General features: G+C 38.2%; 1 protein-coding gene across 10 annotated transcripts in view; it reads left to right on the top strand.

The window, feature by feature from the left end:
* Positions 1-14,969, top strand: part of SLMAP (sarcolemma associated protein) — a 104,636-nt gene extending 89,667 nt beyond the window's left edge. For 8 of the 10 annotated variants that reach the window (XM_009284469.2, XM_009284466.2, XM_009284462.2 and 5 more), the window contains 4 exons: positions 235-352; positions 1,905-2,076; positions 3,568-3,702; positions 8,269-14,969. In XM_009284469.2, the coding sequence (XP_009282744.1) occupies positions 235-352; positions 1,905-2,076; positions 3,568-3,702; positions 8,269-8,358 (515 nt within the window). In that variant the 3' untranslated portion in view covers positions 8,359-14,969. Of the gene's footprint in view, positions 1-234; positions 353-1,904; positions 2,077-3,567; positions 3,703-7,136; positions 7,227-8,268 lie in introns of all 10 variants that reach the window. The other 2 variants (XM_009284464.2, XM_009284461.2) reach the window with 1 other exon arrangement.
* Positions 14,970-20,213: the final 5,244 nt, after the last annotated feature.

Genomic DNA, 20,213 nt, shown 5'->3' with positions numbered 1-20,213 from the left:
AAAGCTCACATAAAAAAAAAAGCACTAGCTTGTTTAATGGCTCACAAACCTCATAACAGTAGAAGATATGGTAATGTTTTATAGATGCTTGAGAGAATTCATGTGACGTGATTATAATCAAATATGTTTGAGATTTATGACTGATACCAGCTTTTCCTTCATTTATTAGCTGGTGATACTTGAAGCAGTCATGAAATAATTTTACTCAATTCAATTAAATTTTATTTGTTGCAGGTGAACTTGAAAAGTTGAAGGCAGAGTGGAGTGCTCTTGAAGCTGAATGTGTTACACTAAGGAAGGAAAATACTTTGCTTACATCTGAACTTCAACGACAAGAGAAGGAGCTTTCTAGGTAAGGGCCCAATGGATTTGTCTAGGAAGGTATCATAGTAGCTGAAGATGTTTGTTGTGGTACCATCCAAAAGTGGTACTAAACGTCTGATGGTGTTTCAATAAATGTATTGAAGTTTTATTTATATCATAGTTTTGGGCAGAACACACTTTCATGCCAAACTGTTATACTAAGCTAGTTTTTTCTATTTTGTAAATGCTTCTGTATTACTTATCAGTCATGTTATATCGTCATAAGGTAACCTGACTTATTTTGCTGCTTTTAATAAGGACTTGGAAGCGTGCATTGTGGAAGTATTTAGACTTAACAGTCATCCTTCTACTTAAAAGATAATAAACCACATAGATTTCCTAACCTAAAATTTTCTCAGTGTTCAGGGTTGGAAAATGATTCTCAGATAGTATGGTGTTTCCTGGAAGCCTGTCACATTATGAATAGTAATGATAGGCAGAAACAGTTTTCTATATCATATTTTGCTTAACAGAAAAATACAAATCTTTTTATTGCAAGCACCATAATATCTTTTGGGAGGGATTTTAGAGCACAGGAGTATTTGTATTTTACTTTATTTCTTTTGTTATTTGAGCACACAACATTGCTAAAGGCTATCTAAATCTTCTGCCTGGAAGTAACTTCCCCTCTTATCCCTTCATCTGCCATTATTATGTTGTTTTCCAGTTTCAGATATCGGAATTTAATTCACAAAGTAAATATGGGACAGCAAGTTTGTTTTATTGTAGATCTGAATTTTACCATCATACTTACCCCCCCCCCCCCCGGCTTCCTCACTGCTGTAAGATCTAATTGAAAAAAATGGAAATTTCCCGCAGTAAAACATTTCTAGAAGTAATGTGTTATTTTACAGGAATCAAACTTTTCTTTTTCGTTCCATCATGCCCTGATTTCTACTTGTATTTTTTCATACGGAAGGTCACATGAGCAAATACAGGATTTGCATAATGGAGATATGCAAGATCTCTCCCTTATTTTTCTTTCTGTCTTGCACAGGCACAAATTAACACTACTTGGTTATTACACTGAAGTTTGTAATGGCTTAATTTAGAGCTCTCTGACTATTACACAATTTTAATAAACACTTGACGGATATACTAGCTATTAGCTTATGCAACTGGAGTAAGCAAAGAAGCGTGTGTGCAAATAAGTGAAATACTTCTAACAACCTTGGACAGACTTCTCATTACAAATTTGTTTCAAAATACTTTGGAGTATATAATAAATGCTTAGTGAATAATAAAAAGTAAAATAATAAACTAAAAAATATGAATGATAAATTATTTAAATTATGGATTATGATTAATTGTACACACTAAGCTGTGCACATATTTAAAAGCAAGACTGTGGCCAGCCTTTAGTGTCAGTACTTTGTATAGGGAGACAATGATGATCTGCACTTCTATGATTGCTGTAAGCTGATATTTCCATATTAAATAAAAATAATGTGTGAAGCTTAGGAGGATGAAAAGTGCTTTAAAAAAATCTCTTGTTTGTTTAAATTTAAAACACATGAGGAATCAATGTATTTGTTTTTCAGCTCTCAGAAACAGAGTTTAGCGCTAACCAGCGATATAAGTGTTCTTGAAACGTCTCGAAAGGAACTTGAAAATCAGATGGGATCTTTGAGAGAAAAACATCAACGGGATGCAGCTAGTCTAAAAAGCCAACTCAGTGAAGCTGAGAGTCAAGCAAAAGATTTTCAGAAAGAGGTAACATGAAACATTATTTCTGTTTTGAGAGAATATAATGCCCAATGACTTTGACTTTTGAGCTAAAAGTAAAGGAAAAATGTAAGAATTCTAGTAATGAAAAATTTTCATACTTCTATTGCAAGTACTTTTATGGTAGCTAACAATATATAAACTGGGGGTTAAATCCAAAAAGGAAGATTCAGACAAAATGACTTGCGTGTGTTTTGGGAACTTCCTAGAGTGTACTTTTCGTGCATTACCTTGGTGAATTTACTTTTAAGCTGTTCAGACAGGTAAACCCTTATTTGGAGTCTTCCTGGGCATCGTGGTATAGAGCTTCATTAGCTGTTATGAATCAAAATAAATTCTTTTTAGTCAGTGTGATCTTCCTAGTTAGATTTAAACTCTTTTATTTGACAGAGATTACACATTCTTTACAAAGGTCTCCTTTCATCTTACGGGATCACTAAGCTGCTGAAGATGATTAGCAAGTGCATAAGGAAAAGCTAGCATTTGAAGCATATATTTCATCTGCCTCGCCTCTAAAGATGATGTGTGGAAGAAGGCCATAGCCTCCAACAATTACTTGCTTACTCATATGAGCATTTTGAGTGAAGTTTTCCCCAATCACTGCTTCTAGTTTATTTTGCAGTCCTTTGCTTTGCTTTGTCATTAATTCATCCATGTCACATTCCTTACCATTTTCAGAATTTGAAAAACCCTGTCTCGTTAGTCTGTGTTTTTGTAATCAGATGTATTTGTAAAGATGCCTAATGTTTTAAATTTGTGGTAAATGCTAGTACTGAAAATCATTGGTTCTGTCCTTACTAATCCCTGTCATGAGGACTACTAGAAAACTTGTGATCTGTAGAAAAAAATTGAATGTGAGTTTGAAAAAGGAGAAGCTGCCCATACTATAGGAACATGAGACACATTCACCCAGTATTGTTTGTACTTGACCCACACTGAGGATTGTGTCATGATTGTAAGAAGGCAATTTTTTTTTAATGCCTTTCTTACTTTTATGTTTGAGTTTGCTGTGTGGGAAGAGGGTTTGTTTTACTTTATACAGAATGTTGATTTTTGCACCTATTTGATTGTTGTAGGTATTTAAACTACAGCCTAGATGTAAGACCACTATTTAACCGTAAAGGTCTCCTTGTTCCCCTGTTTCTTGTTTTGTCTTCATAGTTTTTACAGTCCTTTCCAATATGAAAATGAGTAATTGTTTGGTAGGAGAGATTAATTAAGGCCTTGCATTTACTTCATATTTCCTTTTTTTTTTTTTTTTGGTAATCATAGCCCTTCAAAGTCAAGGACAAAATCTTCATTTAGAAAAAAAGAAAATCTAAACTAAGATTTTTCTGCCATGTTTTTATGAAAAGAGAGTGTACTGATCCAAGATTAGTTACTCTAGGCAGATGACAGGAAAGGAAGCTGTGCGCTAAGCAAATGTGAGCATGTGTTGGGTGTCCAGGAGTCCACAGACTGTTTTCTCTTTGTCTTTAGTATGAAAGAACACAGACTGTGCTCTCAGAGCTGAAGGCGAAGTATGAGATGGCTGAACAAGAAAATCAGTCACTCACAGAAGAGCTCAAACAGTGTAAAGAAAACCTGAAGCTGCTACAAGAAAAAGGAAACAACGTAAGTCTGTACAAAATATGTGGGGAAGTACGGTTATGACACTGGCAATTCTGTTGATTGAGGGAGTATGTAAGTGTCCAATAGAAAAGGACAGACTTTAAAAAAAAAAAAAAGGCTGTGTACCGTATTACATGCAAAATTCCATTCTGGTGCTACCTGTGCAAATTTGCAGGTCATTACACTGTTACAATTATGCATGTAAGTTAAATTTACAGTTGTGTGACAGTTTTAAATATGGCCTTTTTAATTTCAGAGAATGATACACGGGTAAAAGCTGAGAAACCTGTATCCAAATGAATTAAGCAACCATTTTCAAGATGCCTTTATTTTATTAGTGTTTATTACAACAGATGTTCCCTCCTTACTCTTGCTCATGCTTCTTAACAGTGGTTATCCCTGATTGGCTCATGCTTTAAACAGTGCAGTTGAACTGTCCTTTCTATTCACTAATTAAAATACTCTGTTCTGTTGCAATTAATTTGAGAGGTTGTATCATTAGAATTGAGTTTACAGCTAGGGACAGCTTTTTTTATACTGAGACTTCTGAAATTCTCCAAATGTTAAGGGTGTGGCAGACACATTATAAGGTGGTCATAGCCTTATTCTAGATACCTTACTACCCTAGGATGGCTGGTTTATTGTCTTCCTGTACTGCCTCTGATCAGTGCAGGGTAAGCAACTCCTGTAGTGGACAGTACAAAACAGGAGGATAACGGATGCTCTGTAATAGCCTTTTAGAAAACTGTTTCTCTGACTATGAAGAAAGTTTTACAGGTACCATCCTCTAAAGTCAGCTGGCTGCTAGATGCCCAAAGTTTGTGTGAATACTCTTGCCATAGCCAATTACTGAATGTAAACCTTTAATAGAGTAGAGCTGTCAAAGATGTAAAGAATTCAAACCCCTTCTCACTTTTTTCCAGCCATATTTTCAGGAATATGATGTTATAATTCTCTTGGAACCTGTTTCCTGCTTAGAATTCTTCTGCAATGCTCAGATAATATTGAGCTACTAAAGTAGGCAGAAGTCAAAAACAACCAACCAAAAACCTCCCATTCTAGTAGAAGAGATCACACTGAATAAATAATTGTGAATGTGAGATTTTCTCCTCTGTTAAAAACATTAACCTCAGGATTAAAATGATCAGTGGAAAAAGGGGGATAGTAGAGGGAAGAAATACTGTGAAGGGAATTGGAGCACCTGATGAAAGTGGAAAGTGGCTTGCAAGGTAAGGGAAATTTTAGGAAGAATTTGAGGTGAGTATTTAAATGAAATCAGGATCCACAGCAGTTGCTAAAATCTGCTTCCAGAGGAGGAGTTAGTTATGACAGTTGAAACCTGGAGGTCAGAGTATGAAGAGGAGCATCCAGCCATCTAAGGACTTGCAGGACAAGCTTGCTGTCCAAGCAGGCATTACTCTCAATCAGTAATGTAAAACGTATCTATCTTGTGGCTGAGTTCCGAGGTCAAATTTTTCAAGTACCTTTGTCCCCTTATGCTGGAATCATTATCCGCTACTTCATTTCAGAGGACAGTGTCCCACCGAAAGTGACTTCCCACTGTGGGATTTGTTGCTTTTTGTAGCCCATCTGTATCTGAGTTTGCATATCTTCATATTCTAATACAAGATGCACATTTTTAATGAAGCACCTAGTTAAATGCTCCTCGACAATAAGGAGATTTGTTATAGATTGATAAGTTCATGAGGGGGAAAATTTAATCGTTGGGAGGCAATTTCGTTTAATGTGGTGGATATTTATCATCTGTTTCATTTGCCAAGATGCCACATCCATGAATGCATAAATTTAAAAAATAATTTAAAAAAATCAATCCATAGAATTGTTCAGTGAACTAACAAATGTTAGAAAAGACAAGGCTTCTGTACTCCATGGTTATCATTTAAATATTAATTTTTTATACTTAAGTTTTAATTTTTAAAAAAAAGTGTTGTGTTCTGAAACGCTTAGCAGTGTGGTATACTACTTGTGCTTGCATGCTTGAGTCACTGATTATTTCCTGATGCGCTTTATATGACAGATTTGTTTATGTGACTGGTTTGAGAACATTAGCTGCTCTGGTTGACTTAAACTTCTGGCACTTTTTTGAACACTGCTGTGATTATTTCTACCAACATGCTTTCTGTGGGAAGGTGGCACTCTGATTTGTGGCACCAATGACACAAAAATAATCCTGCATGAAAATTACTTCTAATAGTTACACATAATTTGTCTATTAAATATTTGCCTTGATTAAAACAAACTTGAATTGAATGGCAGAGACTAGAATACCTTCTAAGATTCCTGTGTTTTGAACCATATTGGAGGTTCTATGATTAAGTGACTTCTACAAATTCATAAGGATGAGATTTTATTTATGAATCACAATGTTTAGAAAGTCTTCAAACATGAATTTATTATTTATTTGTTTGAACAAATTCAAGGTGGCTTCAGCACAATAAAGTTCTTAAGAAAATATTTGGCATGGTTTGAACTTAACCTCTGTGTGTCTGTGTGCGTGCACGAATATATAGGCTAAGATACAAAGAAAAGACATGTCTTCCAAGGACAGCTTAAAAAGAAATTAGGTCCATTTTTGCTTTTAATTTATCATATTAAGGATAGAGGCTATCCATCCAGAATGTGAAGTAAAGTAGTTTACAGTTAATAGAATGTAGCTGAGAAAATGTGTAGATGGCTCTAACGAGGCCGTAAGCTAAACGAACCCTGCAATCTTGCCAGCTGGTAGTTTGGCCTGGCTGCAACATTCAATTGATTTTTCAGAATTGCATTTGGTCACAAGGCTGATGACCTGCCAGAGATGCTGATCTTTGTAGTATCTCTAATAGAAATGTACTTCCCTGCTTTATAGTAACTTAGTGTTGATTGTACAGTTATGTTACAATCTCGTGGAAATGTCTGAACTACTGGGTTTGCCTGTGGACATAGTTGTAATTGATTTACTAATGGAGGAAAAAGATTGTTTTTCCTGGAGGCTGGTGATGGAAAATGGGAAAGGCTAACTTGCAAGGAATGAAGAAGTAGCTGAAAAACTCAATATCTGGTGTGAGTCTTTCTGCCTTAAGAAATCCAGACAGGATTTCCTACCACTTGGAAAAACTGAAACCAACTATAAATAAGATACAGGCAAATCAGTTTAAGATTTGTATTGTTTTTAAGTGCTAAATTCCAAGTTGTGACAAGAGGTTTCTTAGAACATTTTCTGCTTACCTCCCTTTATTTTTAAACATCCCTGTTCATTTGAGTAGAATGGTGTACTAACTTTGTATACCAGATTAGATAATGCTGTATTGTGTTAGATGTCTTTAATACATTTCAATTAAAACAAAACTCACTGACTTATTTTCCCCTCTCTAAATCATCTTTACCTGATTGATTTATAGCACAAAGTGATTTTTAATATCCCTTCCCTTCTTTAGCCTTCCATATTACAACCCGTCCCAGCCGTATTCATCGGCCTAATCCTGGCTTTCCTGTATTGGTGTTACGGCCCATTGTGGTAGCGAAAGGTACAAGCACTACTGTTCAGTCAATGTATGTTTGTCCCTCTCACCTGTTTGTGCCATTTCTGTATAAAATAGTGCATGGTGAAATGCTCACAGGTATATCTTTACCTGAAGCAAACCCTTCATTTAATATGCCATTCTGTTGATACTGATGAGCTGAGCAATCAACTAATCATTTAACATCTGTGTGATTTCTTTAATTCTAACAATGAATTTCGTTCTAACTGGTTCTGAATGTGCCTCTTCTAACTTGGTCTCAGTTTGTCTTTAGCAAATGGGCTACCTTTTGCACAATGCTGCGATCCTAGGGCATGTAAGAAAACTTAATTGCTTAATTAACTATGAAAAATGAAGAGTTTGCCTCTAAATAATAATAAAAATCAACAAGCTTTGGTTCCTATTTATGGACTAAGAAATTCCTCTCTGGCTCTAAACAGTTTAATTTTTCTCACTATTGCTTTGAAGAAGATGGAAAAAAAGACAAGATGAGAAATAGGTGGTTGGTTTGTATTCTGAACTCTCAGCTTGCATTTTCTCTAACGTCTCTCAGTGTGTCCTCCTCTTAAAATGCTATTGCTGTCATGAAATGTTGTGACAATCCATTTGAAATGATGTTGTTAGGATCTGCTACAAACTAACTTCATAGATCTGGATTTAAACATTCAAAAGCTAAGTTAAAGATATCAGTACTGCATAAACCTGTGTCTAGCGATTACTTGGCACAAGCGATGTTTATACAACTTAAGCCCTCACATGTTTAATAGCAGATTTCTTTGAGGTGCGTACAGTAATGAAGCTGGAAATACGGAACTGCCAAAAGTTCTCCTGATGATCCTCAGTCATGAAGAGTTGTGGAGTTCCCTTTGCTAGAGAAACATGGTTTACTGTGATGCTCTAAGTCAGGACTAGCCTGCAGTAGGGCTCATGGGTAACATTTTAGTGATGCCTATCAACAGGTACTCAGGACTTTCAGGAACCACGGGGTAAACTGATTAGTATGAATTAGAACAAATATGATATTGATTTTTTTTTTCTCTCCACACAGAGACAATGGCCTTGGATGCCTGTGATGGCAGCTTTGGTTGCTGTAACAGCCGTGGTGCTGTACCCAGGCCTAACCAGAGCTTCTCCATGAGAACTGTTGTTGAATCCATACACCGTCCTCCCTTTAGAAGCTGGCAACATTCATATACTGAGGGAAAACAGATTAATTCTCTTCCTTTTTACCTCTTAATACAGCACAGCTCTGCGTGAGAACAGCAGTAGGGTCATTTGCTTTAAACTGTATAAAATGTATCTGTCTATAAAGAGGGAATAAAATTGTGATTCATCATACTGTGAGCAATATTTTTGCTTACAATGTCATGCAAGTTTTAAATTAGTATGTTGGGATTCTGAATACTATAATGGTGGCCTAAAGTAGGCTTCTTGGTACCAAATTATTTATAATGGCTAGGGTTGTGGACACTTACTTTAGAATCTGATTGCCAGATTTAGAAGGAAAAACACATTTCTGATTTGGACACCCAAGCCAAGTAACCTTGCAGATACTTGGAAAACAGATGCAGTATGCTCAGTGCCTTTCAGTATAAATTTATTTTTTTTTTTTTTTTAAAAAACTAGTATACCATTTTACTTGCTGTTAGTCACTGAGCTGTTGGGAACAAGACTTAAGAAAACTTCTCTTATCACGCCTTTCAAAGGAAGCGTATTTTTCTTTGATAAGGATTGCTTTATTAATGATTTTTGGGAATAAACACAATTCATGTCCAGCCTTAAAGAGATAGAGATATTGATGGTGAAGACCAGCCTAGAGTATTTAGTGTGCGCGTGTGCGAGTGTAAGCATGTGTGTGTTCTTGAGTGAACTAAGGTATTTCTGGGAGCAAGTACTTGGTCATTTGATGGACATAGTGCAGTGATTCAACTTACGTTAACTTTAGTTTGAATGTAATTTATTAAATTTCATATATTTAAAGAGATGCATTCTTTAAAAGTATGAATAATTTCTCACATACCACATGTATCAATTTATTTTTTCAGTCATTTGATACTTTCTGACGTGAGCTGGAGAAGCTCTTTAGATAAGCTTTTGTTGACGTAACTTTAAGAGAACTGCTACAGTACGTCTGTGATTAGCTGAAAAAATCTATGATACATAAAATACTATAAAATTGGAATCATATACCTGATGACGTATTGTCAGGTCAAGATGATTTTAATTTGGTAGTAAAATTTTGTGCATCCTCATCACATGGCTGTAAGTATGATGCAGTGGTCCCCATTACAAAGTTTATTTTCCTTATCTAAGTACTATAACTATTGCTATTTGCTGACTTTTGGTGGGAATCACTGTAGTTAGCGCTGAATTAAATGTAGACTGTAGTTGTCTTGTTCAGCTCAACAGTTCTGTCAAAAAAGTTTATTAAAGACTTAAATAATATGCTAAAGAATGGTAAAGTAAAATGGCTCTGCTAAAGGAAACTTCAAAAATAGGGAGGTAATCTCAGAAGTTGAATTGGCTTTAAAATATGTTATGGCAATCGACAGATAGTTTAAATATTTAAATAGAAATTTAGCATATAATTTACTTTGTGAGGTTTTAAGGGTCATTGTCCTCTAATTAAAGGTTCTATCTTAAGATTACATGGGATTTGCTAATGGGAGGATTATTAGTTGGAAAAAATAGTCCACAAGTGACTTGTAGAAAATAAACCTTTTCATTTAGTTCATTCATTTCATCCTTTTCAGTTGCAGGAAGCCACCCAACCACAGAACACTCGTATGCCAGTGGTACTTAGTACCTCTTGTATATAGGTTATTGCAAATATTGTTCTGAAATGCTTAACTTCAGAATTACATTTTTTAAAGTAAATAATTGTTTTAAATCTATTTTGTAAAGATATAAAAATACAATAGAATTTCTGGAGTACAGATTAAACTATTTGCACTAACACACGTGATGTGCATGATTTAATAAAATAACTTTACTCTCCCTATGCATGTTTGAGTTGAATGTCATTTAAAAACAAAAGATTGATGCTAAGTTTCTTTTGCGCTAGATATTGCCACAGTTACTAGGCACAATGTCTGCAGCATGTCCAGTAATAGCAAAATACTTTTTTTACCTTGTTATTTCACATTTGCACTGGTTTAAGTTTTTGTCTAGCTGATCTCTCTCCTGGCTGTGGTTTTCAGAAAGAAAGGGGGGGGAAGAGAGAGCGATGAAAGGCTTGGGAGCATTATTGCCATGGCTGGGGCGGGGGGAAGTGTTCACAGCTGAAGGGTGGATTGTGCCTGTGGCAGGGATTGTGAGACTGGAGGAGCAGTGGCTGCAGATAGCGGGGCAATAGTGGAAAACCCTTCCAGGGGAAGGGAGCCTGATGCTGCCTCCTCTCTTCTTTAGCATCTTGAGCTCCCTATTTGTCCCTCTTTCATCTACTGTTTCTTTTCCAGTTGATTCTGTTCCCTCCTCCCTGCCGGTAGCATGTAGATGTGGTGTGAGGAGGTGGAGTGGAGCCTGGTGGAGCAGTGGTCCCTCCTGGCTGGCAGCGGGGAAGGTGCTGAGTTCCCTGGGACCAACCTCGGGACGGGCCTGCACTGCCACTTGGTGCCCCATACTGAGCAGCTCTGCCTGTGACATAAGTTTGTTCTTGTATTAAAGACAAATGTTGCGTTTTCAGCAAAACTTTAGAGCATCAGAGCGCTGAAATTTGAGACCCAACATGGTTGTATTAAAGAAAGATTTCTAATTATGTGCATGTGTGCATATTTATATTATATACACAGGTGCATAGTACACATCGCATGGGGGTTTGTGCTTACAAGTATACCTGTGGTTCCCTAATACAGTGCCTTTCCCAGGAGTTCTTGACATTTGCATGTTCAAAATGATCAAGAATGAGCTAAAATGCACAGTTCACTCTTTGGTTGTGAGAATCCCTGGAGAAGGATTGGATAACTGGGAAGTTGCGGTTCTTCAGTGCTTTGATACTGAAGCAGCAAGTGGAGTTATTTTGCAAGCACTCTATGCACAAACCTCTGGTTTCTGTTGCGTTTGTTTATAGTAAATGTGTGTGCTCTTTTACATTCATATTTAGGTTCTTTCTTTTTAGTTGTGAGGCTTGATTAGCTAAGCCTTGGAGTTACTGTAACGAGCAGCTTTTCACAAACATGTAAGATGCTCTAAGTTTACTTGTAAAATAAGTGCTATGAGTTTGCACTGAAGTTTGAGGTTTTAAAAGGTACCTCATACTAGAAGAATTAGTCTGAGAGTTGTTTTATCAGTTACTAGTTCAATTTGGAAGTTTTAATATAATAAAATATCTGAACACTTCAGTTTTGTCCTGGTGTCCTGACTGAGGCACCTTTTTTTTTTTTAAATTCTAAAAGAATTCTACCTACATGGGGACTACAACAGCAGGCCTTTTATTTAAAAATATAAGTATAAAATGTATTAAAAATATAGTGTAATTTTCCTGTTCCTTGTAGCTGAATTAAATGTGCTCTTCCAGAGTATTAGCCTGATCCTTCTTGCAGAATCTCTGGATTTTTTTGGTGCTAAATGGAGAATTGTGAACCTGCACAATATATTGCAAAGTTTTCTCATAAAACAGTCTTAGTGGGACTTAGTATCAAATGACTGATGGCTGAAGCAAAGGTAATCATCTGTGCATGTATTTTTGGGGTATCTTCCTAAGTTATTTTTCTTTTTCTAATCAAGTCTTCTGAAGTATGTTACCCGTTCAAATTTTCAGTGTGGTTTACATAAGATTTTGAATGTCTCCTGCCTTAATCTGTAGGGTTCTACCACTTGCAAGAATCATTTTTTCAGCTTGAATCTTCTCCATGACAAATCCGCTGCCGGGATTCATTCCACCAGCAGCATCTGAGTGCTTTAAAACACCAGGTCACCACAACGGCTTTTGGGAAGCCACTGTAGTTTGCACTAGCTCTGCAACCGGGGCTGGCTGCTTTCCACCAGGGCCCTTTTTTTCCCTCTGGCTTTTCATCCACCATTAGTATTTCACTAGCAACCATCTCAAGATTTTTGGGTCTCCATTAATATAGCAGTTGGTCATATGAAAGAATTAGAAGCCATATTCTCTGTCTCTCAAGCATATACCTCTGGATCTGAAGGGTGATTGCTTCCAGCAAACAGCTGCATTGAATTCCTCAGATCCAGCTGATTTTCTCATCCCAGTCCCTCTTTGCGTGTGCTTCTGGACACAGAATTCCTTTCTTTCTCCTCTGGTGGGGAATTGGACTGCAGTATGGGTCTCCCAGTTCTTTCTGCCTTCCTGTGTTTTTAGTTTGTACCAACTCGTTCAAATTACTGAGCAAAGGTTTGCCCACAGAGCCAGGTTCTTCTGCTTGGAGAGAGGGTTGCACCGCTACTGCTTTAAAAACAGTGGGTGCTACTGGTATTGGACTAAAGGCTCCCAGAAGTAGAAGGCAAATTAGCAATTGAAACAAAGGTTTCAGTGGTAAGGGCCATCAGAGGCTCACATTTCCATTTGTTGGTAAAGGTAGAGGGAACTCATATCCAATCGCTTTTCTGGATATCACAGTCAAAACTTCACCGACTGATTTCAACATCTGAAGCATAATGTCAAGAAGTTAAGCATGTATTTTAGGAAAAAAAAGAAGTCTTGCTTTAAGAATTTCAGAAAAAGAATCAGTCCGCTCTAAGTAAGTTATTTGAGCAACTACTGTGCTCTCAGAAAAAAAAAACAAAACCCAAACCTGTGTTTGAGTTCATCTCGCTTTGGCTCCCAACCATTGGATTTCAATATATCTCTCTTGGAGGATGTTCTACTACTGCAGATGTCCTGATCCAGGACATACCATGATCAAAATAACCTTCCAATCTTACTTAATATGAATGGATTGAATTTCTTAATTTTTTTCTTCATCCTTCTAGGGGTTTTTTGTCAGCTTTTTAAACTATTTCTAATTTTCTGAATGTTCTTTTTTGAAGAGTAGGTGCCAGAACAGAACATGTCCTTACAGTAATGACCTTACTAACATCATATAAATAGATAATAAGCTTTATATCCTGCTCTGCTATTCTTATTTGGCTGTCTACCAGAACCTTTTGGGGATTCACTGACTAGCATTTGGATTTTAATCTTGTGAATCAAATCTGTGCATTCCTTGCATCACCTCAGCCCCGTGGTATCTGACTTTGCAATATTGTTCGGTAAAAGCCACTGTAGGCAAGCAGTCCAAGGCAGCAACCTGTTCCTATTACTGTTCAGCACTTCATCAATGTTTTGGGTTTTTTTTTCCCCTTCAGGTTTTAACAGGGATGACTACTGAAGCTTTTCTAGATTATTGATCATTCACTGTTGAACAGTAGTGAGCCAAAACCAGATTCCTGCAGGACAGTAAGGAAAACATTTGTAGAATAATTCCTTCACTTAGTTTTTGCAATCTGTTAGCTGGTTTTTAATCTAGATTATTAGTTACAGTGACAGTAGTGTAGTGATCACTTATTGGAATGTCAAATGATTTACAGAAGTCTTGGTTTAATAGCACCAATACTTATTCACATTTTTTTTAAATTATGAAAGTTAAATTTTATTTTAAAATGCTTTGACGGGCATGAATTATTCTACATTCTTGAATTCTGTACTGATTGCTTCCCATAGATTACTGTGATTTGTTTAGATCTTAAGGTGAAGCAAAACCAGTCCTTTTCCCAAGATCATACATTTTACTCTCTTCCCTCAGCCCCATCACGTTGTTGCCTGTTACTGCTGCTTCCCTCTATAAGGCACTTCTAATTCTAAATTATTCATGTGACTATGTTTAAATTTTTCAGTCTACTCAATTTGGGTCAGCGTTATTCCAAGTGCTGGAAATGTAACACTTCTAACGCACCGAGGGTGTGTGTGCATGTTCTGAGATTGTGCTCGCATGTGGTAAGATAGATCATGATTACTTGCGTTTAGCAACCATGAGAATGGAGATGTAATTGAGATTCTCAATTAAATCATTCTCAACTATGGGAATGGAGATGTTAATACGGAGATGTAATTCTTTTGTTATGTCAGGTGATATATTGAAAATGCGGATCTGCCTCCAGGCATGCCATCTCTTCATCGTATCTGATGAACAAATCCAAAGCTTGGGTTAAACTAAAAGTAACTTTTTCTTGCCTGATCATATTAATCAGTGACTTGGGAGAAAAGGGTTAAGTGATCAATTCATTCTGTTCTATTGGAATAAAATTTATCCAAAAGCTAGCCCGTATTTGTTTCAGTACCCTCTGTTAGGAAATTGATTTTTTTTTTTTAGAAACACCGCACACATACTATGAGTGGTAAAGTACTGCCTTCAGTATTGAATGGATTTACTATTTTAATCTTTTCGTGCTAGATCATTTATGAAGTTTATATTCTATTTATATTTCTCGTAAGGAGTTCTTGCTCGGGAAAATACTTTTATTGGGCATGTCATCAGTTTTGATGTGACAAAACTACTTGTCTTGAATCATACAGTGGCTCTTAATTTAAAATGTTCCAAATATGCAATATGTCTTTTGGGATTAATAAATGGTAAAAATTACGAGAATAAATTTACAACACAACAGAAAGCTGATTTGTATTGTACGTAGTCTTTCATTCAGCCTAACTCCAAATCTCAGCACTCCACAATATCCGAATAACCTGCCGCACTCTGTTTTATTGCAGTAGAAATCAAGTTACTAGTTAATGAAATAAATTAAAACTTATTTTAAAACTGGAATCTATTTACCTGTTTACTTTGTACAAATGGGGTTCACAGCCATATGACCTCTCCTTCTCCGTGTGATGTGGTAAAGCAGTGCTCCAACAGGTCCGCATGCAAACCCAGGGAGAGAAGGGTTGGAACACAGGGCATGAGCGTAACCTCGGTTTGTGCAAGGGTTACATGTTTTCTAGTGACCAGACATCCTCAGGATATTATTCACAGATCATCCTTTAAGAAAATGAACAATCCTACAGTCTTTAACCTGCACCGTAAATCGGATGCAATTCTGGAGCTCTGCTTCAGTGCTGACTCAGGGGAAGGACATTTACTGAGTCACTTACATAGTTTTTAGCAAGTTTGAGCAGTTTGAGGAAGGGAAGTCTCCTCCCTCTTTGCTGTGTGGTTTGGATCCACCTCAGGGTGTAGTTTAAGTAAGCATGGTTCCACTCCAGGCTGCGATAAGTCCTGGTGTCAGAGCCTAGGTAAATTGCCTCTCTTCTGTTTCTCTGTTTAAAGGGTTAAACTCAGACTTAACACTAAAACTTTCTACCAGATGCGTTAGATTTTTGGGGTTTTTGGAGGGGAAAAAAAAAAGCCTAAAGTGTTAAATACGTCTGTCTAGCTGCTCTTCATGGGATGCTGTTGGTAGCAGAGATCACACCATCTACCAGTAACTTCATGTCGAATTCCTGCCTCCCAAATACTGGTGCAGAGCACTTTTTCTTAGACCAAGGAGGCAAACACTGAATTAGTTTATTTCTGAGTAATGCTATAGGTGAAAAGTGGTAAGCAAAAAAGTTTGCTCATTCTTAAAGATTCAGCATCAATATTACAGGCTAGTTGGGTGTAATATTAAAGGTGTTTGGTTTTTCTATTGTTTGTGTAGCAGTCACAGTTGATTGGCAGTTTTTCTGTTGCAGAACTTGACTGTAATCCAACTGTAGCTGGGCATTGTAATAGACATTTATTGCTCAGTTTTTTCCACTTCATAATTATTGTAATGGCATGTAAGTCAAAATGTAGCCTGCAGCAACTTCACAGTGATTTTTTAATTGCACTTGCAGGCTTGGGTTGGCCAGGTGTTGGTGTCTCTGTGCTACATGTTGCAGCAATTCTATGTCCTTCCTCTGCAGACTTCTCTGAATAGTAATTCTTCCTTAGTTTCCAATACTTTCAAATTTAAAGGGCTCTTGTCCATCTGTTTAAACAGTAAATTTGAAGTTGCTGCCATGGTGCACCTGCAGGGTAGTATCATGTTTATACATTCCTTAATTATGTCCCAGCCAATAACAAATTATTAACAATCTCCCTTATTACTTTACGTGAAAGACTGCTTATGCAGTGAGCGAGGGTGTTCCTTAGCACATCCATGCCCCTGTTCAGGAGGAGACTTAGTAGACAAATAGCAAAAAACCCCTCTGTTGTCTTACATGGTGTTTCTTATTTCAAATCTAGAGAGAGTGGTAAAAAATTATTTGCCCAAAACTGATGCTTCCCCCAGTAATTAAGAAACACATACTGGAATAATTCCAGCAGAACGAGTGCTTCTCGTTCTTTGAGAACTGAATTGCTTTGTCAGATGTGTAGGATGTTGCATCTGCTTGGAATGTAGGTCTGCTGGACATCTTTGCTACTGACTGCCCTTAGATGGGCAAGGAAATTCATCGGTGAAGCCTTTGATGTAATGTATATCAAGATGGAAGATGAGGCTACTGTACTGGCAGAGATCTTTCTCAACTGAGGCACCTCAGTTCTACTCATACGCACATGGGCTCATGTAACGGTGGTGTTCATTTGGTTCATTTAATGTAAATGGTTTCCAGTTCCCATGAAATACATTTCACTGGACATTATTAAAACATGGTAAGTTTTTTTTTATTCTAAAATAAAGAACAATAATTGGGTATTTAGTCATATTCTGCAGCTGTATGGGTTAACTTTTTAATTTCTTGGACTGTAAGTAGGGCTTCGGCTAGATCCTAGTGGCCTAGACACTTCATCAGAAAACTGCTAGATTATTCTTTAGATTTTGAGCACATATTGGAGGTCTTCAGTCCTTTTGGCTGTGAAGATACTGTGAAAATATAAAGTTATAACTGTTTAATGTGAAGGTTGCTTCCTGTAGCCTCTGAAGCGCAAGCTTGGAAAGCAGTCTGTTTGTCTTGATGAGTATTGCCATAGGTGTCCAGTGATTCAGGTGCGAGCAGCCATCTCCAATTGAGGAGAAAGAGGATGATGACTCAGGGTAGAGTCACATCTTGTTAACACTGGTTAGGGACATGACCACTTTATCCTTCCTGGTTCTAACGAAGCTGAAAAGAGGTAAAAAGAGGACCGTTAAAATGTGAAAAAGGGAAAGCCAATCCTTCAGAGATCTGTGGCTATCCAAATCTTGTGTGCAGGTAGCTTACGTGTTGAAAAGCAGCTCAAGCTCAGCGCTGCATTTATGGAGGTCTTGGAGTCAAGTGGACCGCTTTCCACTGGTTGTAGCTGTTGCTGCCCCATCGTTGAGTGGCAGCTGTCTACAGACTCGGGCAGACATAACGGCCTTGCTTGTATCCAGCTTCTAACTCTGGTTTTCTTTGCAATCACGCAGGCTGAGAGGATTTGCTGTGATGTGGGTTCTGGTGGGTTTGGAGAAGTGGGATCTAGAGTTGATTTCATTAAACGTGATTATACCTGCTCCAGCGTGTACAAGTGTCCAGAGTGGGAGAACTGAACCCCAGTAGTTAGCAGTGCCCATGTGATCACACTTTCAACGCTTGCCCATCAGTGAAAAGCACTGTCTTGCTCTTGCATCTCAGTATACTGCGGTCTGCTTTGTGGGGTTGGCTTTCAGCTGGAGTCCAGCATTTATGTTAAGTGTATTTATGCAACTTTTATTTTACCAGTACACATTCAGTGAGCCAGCTAAGCTGTGTGTTTGCATGGCTTCTTGAATCAAGTGAGGACTGTAGCAGAAACAAGTTGGTGTAGCAGAGCATTGCATAAAACTCAACTTATCTATACAGTCTGTCTTAGTGGGATGAAGCCTTGTGCTTCTCAATACAGTTTTAATGGGATAGGTTCAGGTAAAACTATTTCAGGCTTTTAAAATTCAGCATGTTGGAAGGGTGAAGTTAGAATTGAGATGTGTGGCGTTTGCTGTGTGCGCAGATCTCTGCTGAGGCATCTCTTAGTTTGCAAGAGGGAGTTTAAAAAGTTTCCCCAAATATATTGGCTGTCTCCCAATAACTTTTAAACTGGCATTGAAGCTGGAAAGGGTAATTTTTTTTTTCTTTTGTTTCTGTGCTGCATTGCTTATTGCGTGCAAAACTGACTCTCTTAAGCAAGGAGCTTCTACTTAACAGCTTGAGATGTCAAAACACAAATTTCAAACACATTTCATCACACATTTCATGATGGAAAATACTTCCCCAACAGCCTTCTGGAGGAGTCGTTGCTGGTAGTTGCTGCTCCTGTTTTTCCTCAAATATGTCAGGCTATTTTTGCTGAAATAAGGTACTTGTCATCTTCAGTATATAAAAGCCCTTGTATCCGTAGTTGTGTTGTCTCCAAATGTGTCACCCCAGCAGTCCCATGCTGTACGTGTGATTGTTTTGGTTTCATAAACAATAAGCTGCTGCCCTGGGAAGTGTGGCCTGGCCTGTGTCACTGTGAGGGGTGGCAGGAACCTGCAGGAGGAAGTTCCAGGTGTCTTGAGAGGAAGGAAATGAGGGGAAAACTGTGTGTTTTGGGGAAAGTTCCTGCACAATGCAAAGGAGGGGCATGGGGCTGGGGGGCATCAGGAAGGGAAGGGCAAAGTGAGCAGATCTGGGAAGGATGGGAGTGTTCCTGGGTTTTACCTCAGAGGAGAAAAGTACTCTTCAGGCCTTGAGAGAGCATCCCCATCTTCTCTGTTCCTGTCTACTGCCCCGCTGCCTCCCACCCTCAGCTAGCATGGTGGCCTCTAACCACCAGCTGCCCTATGCAGGGAGGAGCTGGCCCTGCATGACTGCGGATGCAGCGAGGTGGAAGGTGCTGTTTAATGCACTATGCAAGAGAGGGGCCTTAGAGACAATATCTGCCTTCCTGCCCTACGCCTGAACCTCGTGGGAAGCTTGCTCCATTCTTTTCCCCTTCCTGGCATTGACCTGTGGGTCTGCTGTGACCTGAGGCTTCCTCTCGCCCGTGCGAGGCCAGCACCTTCCACCACTGTGTGAGACCTGTGCCCGTGGGCTTCCCTTTCCCCAAGTGCAGAATACTACTTCTGCTTTTTGCAACAACACAGAGGTGATGTGGAGCTTTGCTTGCAGCATTAAGCAGGTGAACAATAAAGAAAGTAGCTGTCAGTTACATCTAGGGGGTTTTAATTAGTCACTGAGGTCTCCAGGAAGCAAAGACTTTTGTCTTGGCAATCACTGCTACAGGAAATGTTGTGGGGTGATATTTGGTGGAGATGATCTTGTAGAGCACAGGTGTGTACGCTGCTGTGATGGCACAGTGCCATTGCAGGTGTGAGCACAGCCCTCGGTAACAGCAGCTTTACTGGTCAAAGTGCCAGAACTTGTTGTAGGGCACAATGAAGGGTGGACCTGTGTCTGGCTACGTCAGGAGAAGGTAAGATCTGTGGACCTTTCCTGCTGTAGGAAAAACGATGTTGGTGTCAGCACATCCTCTGCGTGGTCTTAGTATCGCTTTGGCGCTAAATTGTGTATTATGAGTGGGATGCCTTTGATGCATCTGTCGCCTCATTCATTGCCTCATCCGTGAAGCTTTGCTTAAGCCATCCCTATGGCTAAGACAGACAAAGATTCTTTTGAAACTTCAAAGAATCTTTGTTCTAGTTTTGTTTTGTCTATTTCTCTCTTGTATATAATAATGTACGTAATATATTTGGAAAAAATTATCTTCACTTAAATGTTTTGTTTGCTATACACATGCAAGTGGAAAATGTTTCATAGATACTTCCTACAATCCCACAGATTCAGACAATGTAGTTTACAGTAATGTTTTAATCTACGTTTAATGTTAAGTAAAATGAGAGTTCGTTAATTTTACCAGAAGCATATGTGAGGTATAGCAGACTCAAAGCAAAAAAACCCCACAAACCAACAAAGCCCCCCAAAACAAAAGAAAAAAAACTTTAGGCAGCCCTCAGTGTGTGGCCTAAATGCAGCAGTCCTTTTGACTGTGCAGCCCCCAGCTGCACTGCTTATTAGGCCCTACTTTTTGCCCTCGTTAGCCTTTGGGATTGTGTAGCTACTCAGAAGGA

This window comes from Aptenodytes forsteri, unplaced genomic scaffold (genome assembly GCF_000699145.1).
Source record: "Aptenodytes forsteri isolate BGI_AS27 unplaced genomic scaffold, ASM69914v1 Scaffold53, whole genome shotgun sequence".
Lineage (NCBI taxonomy): Eukaryota > Metazoa > Chordata > Aves > Sphenisciformes > Spheniscidae > Aptenodytes > Aptenodytes forsteri.
The sequence above is the reverse complement of the archived record's forward strand: the minus strand, read 5'-3'. Positions and strand labels throughout refer to the sequence as shown.